At 39.3% G+C, this 13,074-nt stretch overlaps 1 protein-coding gene across 1 annotated transcript; it reads left to right on the top strand.

The window, feature by feature from the left end:
• Positions 1 to 8,176: 8,176 nt before the first annotated feature.
• Positions 8,177 to 11,866, top strand: LOC131369357 (sphingosine 1-phosphate receptor 3). The gene is made up of 2 exons (XM_058415968.1): positions 8,177 to 8,394; positions 8,808 to 11,866. Exon 2 carries the CDS (start codon positions 8,966 to 8,968, stop codon positions 9,995 to 9,997), a length of 1,032 nt encoding a protein of 343 aa, XP_058271951.1. The 5' UTR covers positions 8,177 to 8,394; positions 8,808 to 8,965; the 3' UTR covers positions 9,998 to 11,866.
• Positions 11,867 to 13,074: the final 1,208 nt, after the last annotated feature.

Below are 13,074 nucleotides of genomic sequence, written 5' to 3'. Positions count from 1 at the left end.
GGACATAAAGAAAAACCTGAATTTTGGCAAGACTCTTATAGAGCTTGATATAAAGCATGTTAACTTAAACAAGCACTTACTTTGACTGCAGAAGAGAATTTTTTTTTTCATAATGGTTTATGAAATGGGGCCAGTGGTGGCTCAAGTGGTTAAGGTGCTGGGTTGTTGATTGGAGTATCAGGGTTCAAGCCTCAGCACCAACAAGCTCCACTGTTGAGGAAAGGCCCTTAACCCTCTCTGCTCCAGAGATGCTGTATCATAGCTGCCCCTGTGCTCTGACGCCAACTTCCTCAGCTGGGATATGTGAAGAACTGTGCTGTAATGTATGTGTGGCAATAATAAAGGATTCATGCCCCCAGTTCTTCTTCTTCTTTTTTAAGTTATGAGTAGTTTTCGACTAGGACTAGATTTGCCCTTCAACTCACGTCTCTGCTCAGCTAGATATGGACGTGTGGCCTGCACATGTTGATTGTAGGGCGCCTCAATAAGTTCATTTCTCTATAGAGCACAGTGGAGTTTCAGCAAAAATAGAATTGCTGCATGCTGTTCTGACAGACAGCTTGAGCTTTTTTTTTTAGAAGTTGTGGTGCGAGAGCGAGAGAGAGAGAGAGAGAGAGAGAGAGGGAGAGAGAGAGAGAGAAGTACATGAAATGCTCCATTTTTATCATGACTGCACCAGTATTTGTATATCATGATACAAATACAAAAGAAAACTTGCAACATTTAGTCCAAATTCCATGCCTCCTGCTAAAATCATTTCGCGGACGTCAGCGATTGCATAAATGTGACCGTAGTTCACACCACAATACTGAAGTCATGGATGTACAATGGAAATAATGTATAGACAGTGTAATCGTTTGCTTAAAATATCTTTCCCATCAGCCACAGTCTATCTTGCACACATGCACAAATTACAGCTTTCTCTGCTGCATGCTCGGATATGATTCAGAGGTTTCATAGCTTCATGTCACATAGCAGGACAAACCACAAATATATTACACATTCTCACACATTCTAATAGAGTTAAGCAGAAAATTAAACACTTTTCACATGAGTATCTGGGGCTGCAAGGAGCTAGGAGCTGAGAGGCAATGCACTACTATGCCATTAAGCCTTATTAACAGGTAGAATTTATTTAATAGAGAAAAACGTGTGTCATTGATATAGCTTATAAGTTTTCTCTGCTGAGAGTCTGCACTGTTGGTGTATGTAACAGCAAATCTCCAGCGATAGAGATTAACTTTCTTGGTTCTATGGCATGTCGAAATTTTCATTTTATTAAAAAAGAGAAGCTGTTAAAGGAAATGCCTATTCATAGATGCAATGACATAAGTGATTTATATTTGTTAATAAATACAAAAAATGATAGTGGTAAATTGTTGTGGTGTAAATGGAAGTAAACACGTCAAGGCTAGCTGTTCTAAGTAATATTTCTTACAAATTTCTTTGCATTAATAACATCCTGATGTGTCACATTGCATTAAGTCAGTTAGGAGGTGAAGCAACATTTCTTCAAATGATCAAATCTTCCACTTTTTAAAAAAGAAGGAAGCAGAACATATTGACAAACTGTGGTTTCATAAGAAACAAACTGAAACAGAATAAACAAAATCCTTAAAGATGCAGTTAGTGTTTTTGTTTAAAGTCATTGTTTTATTTTTGTAATATACACTGGGCATAACATTCTGACCACTGACCGGTGAAGTGAATAAGACTTCCATGTGGTGCCATGATGATCTCCTCATCATGGCACCTGTTAGTGGGTGGGATATATTAGGCAGCAGGTGAACATTTTGTCCTCAAAGTTGATGTGTTAGAAGCAGGAAAAATGGACAAGGGACGAACTGTGATGGCTAGACCACTGGATCAGAGCATCTCCAAAACTGCAGCTCTTGTGGGGTGTTCCCGGTCTGCAGTGGTCAGTATCTATCAAAAGTGGTCCAAGGAAGGAACAGTGTTGAACAGGTGACAGGGTCATGGACGGCCAAGGAGCGAAGGCTGGCCCTTTTGATCTGATCCAAAAGACGAGCTACTGTTGCTCAGATTGCTGAAGACATTAATGCTGGGCCAGGGCAAGGGGGACCAGCACAATATTAGGCCGGTGGTCATAATGTTATGCTTCTATGCACATACTAACTGACGTAGCCTTATTTATTGATGTCCATATTTACATATTTATCTGCATTTGTCCATTTGCAGAATTTCTACTGTTATAATATCGACTAAATATTTGGCAAATTTCATGTCACGTTCTACATGTTTACCAACCAGTGTCCAACAAATCAGGACTCGATCATGTGACCTGTCAGTTTAGTTCATGTTCTAAACCTAAGCATGTGTTTCAAAGGTATGGCTTTGGTGGAAAGCTGGTCTCAAGTGAGTTTTGAGTTTCAAATACATAGATTTATGCCAAATAAATGTCCATGCAATTTGAAAAACTTCTGGGAGTTATCACAAAAGATGAACTCACAGCTCACTGTTTTGAGAATACTGTTCCTAGGCAACCAGGAAATATTTGTTACTAAGAATAAACTTAATCATTACTTAGGCTAAAAGTCTGGAAAGAATGATTTTACAACTGCAAAATTACATCAGCACCTAATGCAAATCACAATTATTATCTCATATTAACAAACATCAATGTTGTGTCACAATGCATCATCTCTAAGCTATTAGATAATTTATGCCTCCCTAAGTATTGAGAGAGAGAGAGAGAGAGGTAATAGAATTGTATCACAAAATGTTTAACACACGATGCAACTATGTTTAACACAGCTTAAGGGTTATGCTTGACGCCTGACTGCACTACCTCAGCAGCCTTGGTCACATAATCACCTGCATACTTTTTGTCACCAGCAGAGTTCCTACCTGTACCTTCCTGTGATTTGGATGGGTTTTTAATCAGGCACCTGTAAGAAGGCATCCAGATGTTCCTCCAAATATGGAGCATCTTGACAAACAGTGGTTCTTTGTGCCTGCATGCAGCCAAGGAGATGAGATGCAAATGTAGATGTGGACGGTTTGGCACGCCGCCATATCTTTCGGCGAGGACTGGAGTCCATCGCTGTTCCTCTTGAGTTGATTTTGTTTTGTCTCCTCAGCAGCTTGCCCAGTCTGTACGGGTATGCAGCATGCCTTCAGCACAACCCTGGCCTAAGACTGTAAATAGTTTTATTTTCGAAGCTGTTGAGATGACTTTGAATTGGATTATATTGCAGAATGCAAAGTTATAAAGCATTATAAGATTATTCTTAACACCTAAAACGTCCAGATTTTCTTGATGTATGTCGTATATCTACGTTAAATGATTTCCTATTAATAATAATATGCTTTTAATAAGACGTAATGCAGAAGTTTGAAGGATTACATTTCAACTTCAATGAATCACATGACACAATCATGCTATAATATGAATTTCATTGGGTGTGCAAGTTACCTCAGTAAGCCCATTTATTAAATCTCATGACGTGTAAGCATTTTCCTTTAGCAGATAATGCAGTTATATACCGACAGGAAAACTAACTGCTGCATTGAATCAATTTCTCGACCTCTGAAATATAAAACCTAAGCTAAATATGTGTTGTTTTCCAACGTCACCGAGATCGTATCCCCTGTTCCTATTACAGGATGTCATTTCACAGACCAGATCATGAAGCATGAGGAACCTCCCCAGAGTGCTGCACATGGGAGCTAAGATTAGTCGCTGATCTCAAGCTAGTGTTGTGGTTTGTTATTGTTATATACGTCTAAATGAAGTAAACGTGTTGGTGGGAAATGACAGCTGAAGGCCTGTCAGGTGTAAACATTGCTAATTTGTGAATAATGCATGAAATCGTGTGGATGCTAGTCGAGAGTTTCAGTTCATGTCACAGCAGATATTAGACGGGGGGAAAGGACATGGTCTCACAGCAGCTTCTAAAATTGATACAGAATGGTGTGAAAACAGAAGCATCTAGTGAGCAGCAGTTTTAAACTGAAACAACTTGTTGACAAGAGAGTTGAACAAGACAGGAGAATGGCCAGACTGCTTCGATTGACAGGAATAATATAGTAACTCTAATAACCACTCTTGACAAGTGTGTTGAGCAGATAAGCATCTATGGAATCATTTTGCAAGTATGTTTAACACATGACCGCGTAGCTTAGAGCCGGGTGATGCTTCATGCCTGACTGCGCTACAGAAGCAGATACACAGTACTTGTCACCAGCAGAGTTTCTACCTGTACGTGGATGATTGGTCAAGTAACCAGATTTGAATGGGTTTTTAAGCAGGACTCAAGATTGGGTCTTCCCTCACATACGTTGCGCCCTGACCAACAGTGCTTCTTTGTGTGGTTTGCCCTTATGCACCCAAGGAAATGAGATGCAAGTGTAGATGTGGACGTTTTGGCATGCCGCCATATCTATTGGTGAAGATTCACTGTTCCTCTTGAGTTGGTTTTGTTTTTGTCTCTTTAGCTGGTGAGTCTCTGTATGTGGGTGTGTAGTATGACTTCAGCACATATTGGGTTTATGTGAATGAGACTGGTTAGCTAGGGTTTTGTATGGTTTCTTTTTGTTGATCACTTCCCAGCCCTGCACTGCCAGCCAATTTTCATTCGACTCTCACTTCCCAAGTGTTTTCACTTTATTTGGACGTCTCTGATGCCAAATGTTCAGAAATATGTTTACCTCCCTTTAAGGTTGCTTTATTTAGGAGTCTTTTTGCTCTCTCTTATGGTAGCTCAAGTGGTTAAGGCTCAGGATCATTGACTGGAAGATTAGGGTTCAAGCCCCATCACTGCCAAGCTGCCACCATTGGGCCCTTGAGCACAGCTCCCAACCCATCCTGCTCCAGATGTGCTGCATCATGGATGACCCTGCACTCTTACTCCAACCCCCAAAGGATGGGAAATGTGAAGAAAGATATTCACTGTGCAGTAATGTATAGATGACAAATAAATTGGGACCATTTTTTAGCAGGGGTAGGAGGAACGGTACATACCTGCTATATTAACTAATATATAGCTATAGTAATTCAAACAATCACTCTTTACAACCATGTTGTGCAGAAAAGCACCCCAGACCACACAACATGCCAGACATTAAGGCAGATGGTCTAAAGATGTGAGTGGAAGGGACCTCAAGAAGCAGGAGGGGTCTGTTGAGTTTCAGTCAGATCCACAATCCCTTGTCTGCGTCATTTCCCTTGTTGTTTAAGATCCTGCCGAGCGAATCACTAAGAAGACCAGATCAGGCAAGAACAGGAATCAGACAGGACAGAGCAAGATCAGGAAAAAGATTAGACAGCTGTTTCAGTGAGCCTCAGTTCTGTTAAGCTATGTAAAACTTAGGCTTGTTGACATTCAAATGTATTTGATTAGTAAATTTACTAAAATGTGATTATTTGACTCGTATATTATCTATCATAAGCACATTTAATATCAAGGATCCACCAAACCCATAATCTACCATTTTTAGCATAATTATAATTACACCTGTCACTTTATCTGCTGTAAAAACTACCTGCACATACTTTTCTATACACACTCTAACATAGCCTTATTTATCGATGTACATATTTACATATTTATCTGCACTTGTTCATTTGCACAATTTCTACTATTTGCACTTCTGGTAGATGCTAAACAGCATTTCGATGCTATGTACATGTACTTTGCAATGACAAAGTTCTATCTATCTATCTATCTATCTATCTATCTATCTATCTATCTATCTATCTATCTATCTATCTATCTATCTATCTATCGCAAAGCTCAAAACCGGAAAAATAAATTAAAACATCACTGATCACACTAGCTTTTACTTCTGTGTTAAAGTGGATTACTATTTTAGATAGAAGGAAAAATATGAAAGCAAATGATACCATACAAAATACAACACCTTGAACACATACAGTCTCGCTTTTTTTTCCTCTCAGTCACCACAACACTAACACCTGCATGCAGCAAACCACAAGTCCACAAGTCAGAAAACATGATGTCTTGCCATTACCACAGACCAGAGCAAACATCAGGGCTTTTGCAAGACATATAGACATTTCATGTCATATTACACCACAGCGAATTGGGCTGATTAGTTGTTTATAATAGCAGCTGCTACAAATGTCGTCATGGCTGCAATACAAAACAGGTTTATATGCATGAGCTTGTTCTGATATGATGTCTCTGGAGTAACAGCCCATTCAGATTGTGTGTGATTGTGTATGATTGTGTGATTGTGTGATTGTGTGTGATTGTGTGTGATTGTGTATGATTGTGTGTGATTGTGTGATTGTGTGTGACTGTGTATGATTGTGTATGATTGTGTGTGATTGTGTGATTATGTATGATTGTGTGTGATTGTGTATGATTGTGTGTGATTGTGTGATTGTGTGATTGTGTGAGTGATTGTGTGATTGTGTATGATTGTGTGATTGTGTGTGATTGTGTATGATTGTGTGTGTGATTGTGTGATTGTGTGAGTGATTGTGTGTGATTGTGTATGATTGTGTGATTGTGTATGATTGTGTGTGATTGTGTGATTGTGTATGATTGTGTGATTGTGTGAGTGATTGTGTGTGATTGTGTATGATTGTGTGATTGTGTGTGATTGTGTATGATTGTGTGATTGTGTGTGATTGTGTATGATTGTGTGTGATTGTGTGATTGTGTGATTGTGTATGATTGTGTGTGATTGTGTGTGATTGTGTATGATTGTGTGTGTGATTGTGTGATTGTGTGAGTGATTGTGTGATTGTGTATGATTATGTGATTGTGTATGATTGTGTGATTGTGTATGATTGTGTGTGTGATTGTGTATGATTGTGTGATTGTGTGAGTGATTGTGTGATTGTGTATGATTGTGTGTGTGATTGTGTGATTGTGTGAGTGATTGTGTGATTGTGTGAGTGATTGTGTGATTGTGTATGATTGTGTGATTGTGTATGATTGTGTGATTGTGTATGATTGTGTGTGTGATTGTGTATGATTGTATGATTGTGTGATTGTGTGATTGTGTATGATTGTATGATTGTGTGATTGTGTGATTGTGTATGATTGTGTGTGTGATTGTGTGATTGTGTATGATTGTATGATTGTGTGATTGTGTGATTGTGTGTGATTGTGTATGATTGTGTGTGTGATTGTGTGATTGTGTGTGATTGTGTATGATTGTGTGTGTGATTGTGTGATTGTGTGTGATTGTGTATGATTGTGTGTGTGATTGTGTGATTGTGTGAGTGATTGTGTGGATTGTGTATGATTGTGTGATCGTGTATGATTGTATGATTGTGTGATTGTGTGTGATTGTGTATGATTGTGTGTGTGATTGTGTGATTGTGTGAGTGATTGTGTGGATTGTGTATGATTGTGTGATCGTGTATGATTGTATGATTGTGTGATTGTGTGATTGTGTATGATTGTGTGTGTGATTGTGTGATTGTGTGAGTGATTGTGTGATTGTGTGATCGTGTATGATTGTGTGTGATTGTGTGTGACTGTGTGATGATGTCATCAATTCGACAACACCGAACGTAACTATAAATAAATTAAAAAACATTACATGTTCTTCAATAAAAGCAAAACGTAATTGTTAGCTTATTACCTAAGGTATAAGAGAAATAACACACCACCCTGTTGCTGATTATTTTCCCACTTCACATCCCCATTGTGTTTTAGTCCTTAATTAAATGGCCACGAAAGGCATTTCTGTCTCCACTCTGGATGGTTCTGATGTAAAAGATGAAAATGTACACTACGTGTTTTGCCTAAAAAGGTCAAACCATTTTTTTTTCTGTGTCCTCGCTCCATTTCCTTTCTTTCACTATGCTTATTTAAAGCCATTATTGGTTAACTGACCCCTCATTCTCTCTGTCTAACCTCACACAAATTGTAGCCTACGCTCAGCAGTGCTCATTAAATGTCCTCTGAAACGATCGTGCTCTTTTTATGCTCCCTCACAACAATATGAATAATTCAAAGGATATAAAAAGCAGCGTTAAATGGCACATTGCATGTTGCAGTGCGGATTCTGTTTGCATTCGGATGGATCTTAAACCAGGGATTGCGGATCTGATCGAACCTCCACAGATCCCTCCTTGCTTGGTGAGGTCCCTCCCACTCACATCCTCTTTAGTTAGCCGTGTGGCTGTAATGTTCATATCTTTCTCACTGCTTTTGCATGAAGTGGGCTGAAGTAGGAAAGTGCATCACACCAGCTGAGGTTATGAACAGACGCTGCTGTGGTGGTCAGTAAATGGAAACCTGGCAACCCCATTACACTATTTCTGCAGTGTAAGCATGTGTAATGAAGAGGTTTCCTTCCACAGCAGGATGAAGTTAAGAGTCTTTACACTCTGTTGGAATACATAGAAGACGGGGGCTAGTTTTCTTTGGGATTATAAGAAGTTTGATGGTAAGTGATGGTCATCTGAATTCTCAGATGATTGTTTAGTAAACTGTAGTTTTTTAAAGAGAGTAAAAAGAATTTATCTTGTTGTTTTTTGAATATATTTTTTGTTATATTTTGAATATATATATATATATATATATATATATATATTGAACATATTTAAAGTACACTTGGAAAGTTGCCTACTCTTTTATTATTCACTAACTAAACCAATAGCCATGATTTAAGATCTCGTTGTTATGGAAAATACAATATTATATAACTACATATAAATATATAGTGTGTAGAACATGTCATAATATTTTGGAGCAGTTTTTAAAGATTTTCAGGATCTTAGGCATGTAGTTGTAATCCATGAAACTAGTTCTAAATGTGTTGATTGCAAACATGTAAGAAAGTGTTTCTCTCTCAATCAGGGAAAGACATTCTACCAACCGCTTATCTCCTGAGATCAAGGAATTCTCTAGGCTCTCCAAATTGTCCGTCCATCATTCAGCTGGAAACCTCTCTCACCAGGAGCACCCGGTTTTGAGCTTGTGTTCTTTTCAGTACTGTACTGCCCCCTGCTGGAGCAATGATAAATCAAGACATATACAAACATTACAATTACACAGGAAAGCTGGACAATAGAAACACCACCAATGGGGTTGATTTGGGTCCGGAGAAGGTGGTATTTCTGGTTATATCCAGCTTCATAATCCTGGAAAACTTGATAGTTCTGATAGCCATATGGAAAAACCACAGATTCCACAGCCGCATGTACTTTTTCATTGGGAATCTTGCACTGTGTGATTTGTTAGCCGGTGTGACATACACTGTAAATCTGTTGATGTCTGGGGAAAAAACTCTACATCTTTCAACAGAATTGTGGTTCATACGTGAAGGAAGTGTGTTCGTAGCGCTGGGAGCATCCATCTTCAGTCTGCTGGCTATTGCCATTGAAAGGCATCTCACCATGATCAAAATGAGGCCGTATGACACTACTAAGAACTACAGAGTGTTTCTGCTCATAGGGATGTGCTGGCTGATCGCTGTGGCTCTCGGAGTGCTGCCCATCCTGGGCTGGAACTGCCTGGAAAATCTTCCAGATTGCTCTGTCATTTTACCGCTGTACACAAAAAAGTACGTGGCATTCTGCATCAGCATCTTCATGGCCTTGCTTCTGGCCATTTCAGTACTGTACACTCGCATTTACATCCTGGTGAAGTCCAGCAGTCGCAAGGTGATGAAGCACAGCAACTCCGAGCACGCCATGGCTCTGCTGCGGACAGTCATCATCGTCGTCGGGGTCTTCATCGTATGTTGGATGCCACTCTTTGTTCTCCTGCTCACTGATGTGGCCTGCAAGCAAAAACAATGCTCTATCCTGCTCAAAGCTGACTGGTTCATTTCTTTAGCCATGATGAACTCGGCTATGAACCCGGTCATCTACACTCTTGCAAGCAGGGAGATGCGACGGGCGTTTATCGGGCTGCTGTGCGGCTGTTTTGTGACCCCATGTGTGGTTGGCGGCAAATCGAATGGAGAAGGCAGCAGGAGTAAGAGCTCCAGCCAGATTCAGAAACCAGCCGAAGATCAAGAGAAACAAGGGAATGTAGTCACTTAGCCATCATGGAGTGTAATGAGGCATTACTCAAAGATCCATTTTAGTCTAGTGTATAGCCATGGATGTTGGGTTAATCGTCAGGAGGTCAAGCAGAAGATAACGTTTTGAATAATGTTACAGAATTGATCAGGCAGCTATGGTCAGACCCTTGCTAGCAGAGGATTTCATTCCTCAATGAACCAAAACCAAAACATACACTATGTTGCCAAAAGTTTTGGGACGTCTGCCTTTACACGCACATGAATGTAATATGGAGTTGTCCCGCCCTTTGTAGCTATAGCAGCTTCAACTCTTCTGGGAAGGCTTTCCACAAGGTTTAGGAGTGTGTTTATGGGAATTTTTGACCATTCCTCTAGAAGCGCATTTGTGAGGTCAGGCACTGATGTTGGACGAGAAGGACTGGCTCACAGTCTCCACTCTAATTCATCCCAAAGGTGTTCTATCAGGTTGAGGTCAGGACCAGCCAGTCCTTCACTCGAAATTCACTCATCTGTGTCTTTACGGACCTTGCTTTGTGCACTGGTGCGCAGTCATGTGGGAACAGGAAGGGGTCATCCCTAATTGTCCAAAATATCTTGGTATACTGAAGCATTACAAGTTCCTTTCACTAAAACTAAGGGGCCGAGCCCAACCCCATGAAAAACAACACCTGAATTCAATGATTTGGAGGGGTATCCCAAAACCTGTGGCAATATAGTGTATATTCAATCAACTAGTCCTATTCTTCAGTTCTTCATGAATACCATACCAGTATTGTTAAAGCATGTGAATCTACTAGTGATGAACTTGTTTATTTTTTTTATTGTTTTCAATCTAAAATCAAATTCTCCTAACACAGACCTATTCTGAACTTACACACCAGCCCAGAGATCTTTCATGCCAAGGAGGAGGAAACATTTGGAGTATTACACCATGGAATGAAAATTTCATCCAAGTCTTTCAACTATCCTTTTTTTTTGCTTGTTATAAAAGTTGCTCTTGTATGTTGTATTTTCTTTGCCCATGATTAGTTTTTTTTGTCAACATAAGAGGGCTGACAAAGAATTCCAGATGTTGGAGGGGGAAAAAAAGGACAAGTCTGCCTCAATTCCCCTTCTTTTGTGGCTTCATTTGATCTCTATATTTTAGCGAAGGAAACAGCAGCTGAAACTGAAAGAACTTTGTTGTACGTTAAAGACTGAATCCATGGAGCTGATACAGATGTGTCCACAGAATTAAATGTTGTCCATAGCAAAAAATAGCAACCTTTAAAGTCAGATCATCCAAATTGTACTTACGTTAGACCTGGCTTCACACACTTGTTTCTACTTCTACCACAGTGATGTCGAACGCCCGACTTCTAATATCGTTTCTTTGTTTCTTTAGCAACAACGAATTATTCTGTAAGGAAACATACAGACTTGTCTATGAGGAAACATTTACATAGCTGTTTCGTCTCCAGCGCCAGTGCTTTGTAACAGTCAACAGTTGAAGCTTTCAGACATGGGAAAGTCTTCATGATGGAGGGATTATTACAATCCAGAAATCGAGAATGTATCTATAAGCAATGTATAAAGTGATGTAGAATTTTATTGAATTAATACAACTAATCACCGACAAACTGTGGTATAAATGAAATTAAATTAATAACGCTTCTGAAAAACTAAGTCCACCTCCATCACTGATTACTTTCCTATAACATGCCCCCAAGTGTTTTATTCTAACAGCCCATTGGCGTGTGTGATGTTCTGCTTGTGATTTCAGGAGTTACTCTGAAAAACAAATAGTTTCTGACCATGATTAGCATTAATATCGCTCTATAACGTGAGAATGGAGTTTTGTTTCTGTTACTATGTGACTTCTTGTTTGAGTTATGTTTGGATGTGAGGTATAAGTGCATGAAAAGGATTTTTTGAAAATCATATTCTCTAACGTTTTAATACACTAAGATGTAGAGTTCTGTGTGTACTGTGGTTTTAAATAAGTCTAGTGCTTGAAATAAAGCTGAGCTTGGGATCTGAAGGAAAAAAAAAAAAGAAGTGAACATGTGGAACGCAGTGTGTTTTCTTTAAACGGAATATCCCAGAGGTCTCTACCACCTTACACACACACACACACTATATAGGCAAAAGTTTTGGGACATTTGCCTTTACATGCACATGAATGTAATATGGAGTTCTCCTGCCCTTTGCAGCTATAACAACTTCAACTCTTCTGAGAAGGCTTTCCACAAGGTTTAGGAGTGTGTTTAGGACAGATCAGAAGGCCTGGCTCACAGTCTCCACTCTAATTCATCCCAAATATGTTCTCAGGACTCTGTGCAGGCCAGTGAAGTTCCTCCACACTAAACTCACTCATCCATGTCTTTATGGACCTTGCTTTGTGCACTGGTGTGCAGTCATGTTGGAACAGGAAGGGGTCATCCCCAAAACTGTTCCCACAAAGTTGGGAGCATGAAATTGTCCAAAATGTCTTGGTATGAAGCTGAAGCATTAAGAGTTCCTTTCACTGGAGCTAAGGAGCCGAGCCCAACCCCTGAATTCAATGATTTGGAGGGGTGTCCCAAAACTTTTGGCAACATAGTGTATCTATACCATATCCTTGGTATCCATGACTCTCCAGTCATCAACACACAGAGCTGGCTTTCAGGTTGCTGAACATTCTTGTAGAGCCTAATCAAAGAAGTGTTATAATATTGAACATTCCATTATAGACACATCATCATATTGATTAATTTCCTATAATAGCACACCCTCTTATAAGAACACACACGAACACAACAGTGTGTAAAGAATGAGGCTTGAAAATCATCTCTGATGTCGATCTTTCTTAATACTTTGCGGCAAAGAAATCGGTGTGATTTAATATTAGCAAATGTTAACTTTAAATATAAAATTCGAAAACTCGAGTCATTCTAGTATTCAACAAAAAAATTCCCCTGATTAATAATTCTGTAAACATTAATTTGGACTTTTATCATATGATTAATTTGACTTCATTTAAGAGAAACTAAAAGAGAGGCTGGAGATTTAACACTCAAACACTTTAGGGTGACTTTAAGATTATTAGGTACAGTAAATTTGTTTATAGGAGGTACT

The sequence above is a fragment of the Hemibagrus wyckioides genome, linkage group LG18 (genome assembly GCF_019097595.1).
Source record: "Hemibagrus wyckioides isolate EC202008001 linkage group LG18, SWU_Hwy_1.0, whole genome shotgun sequence".
NCBI lineage: Eukaryota > Metazoa > Chordata > Actinopteri > Siluriformes > Bagridae > Hemibagrus > Hemibagrus wyckioides.
The sequence above is the reverse complement of the archived record's forward strand: the minus strand, read 5'-3'. Positions and strand labels throughout refer to the sequence as shown.

Bases quoted from the DNA above. Each gene is read 5' to 3' on its own strand.
- LOC131369357 (XM_058415968.1), top strand. From the start codon at position 8,966: ATGATAAATCAAGACATATACAAACATTACAATTACACAGGAAAGCTG.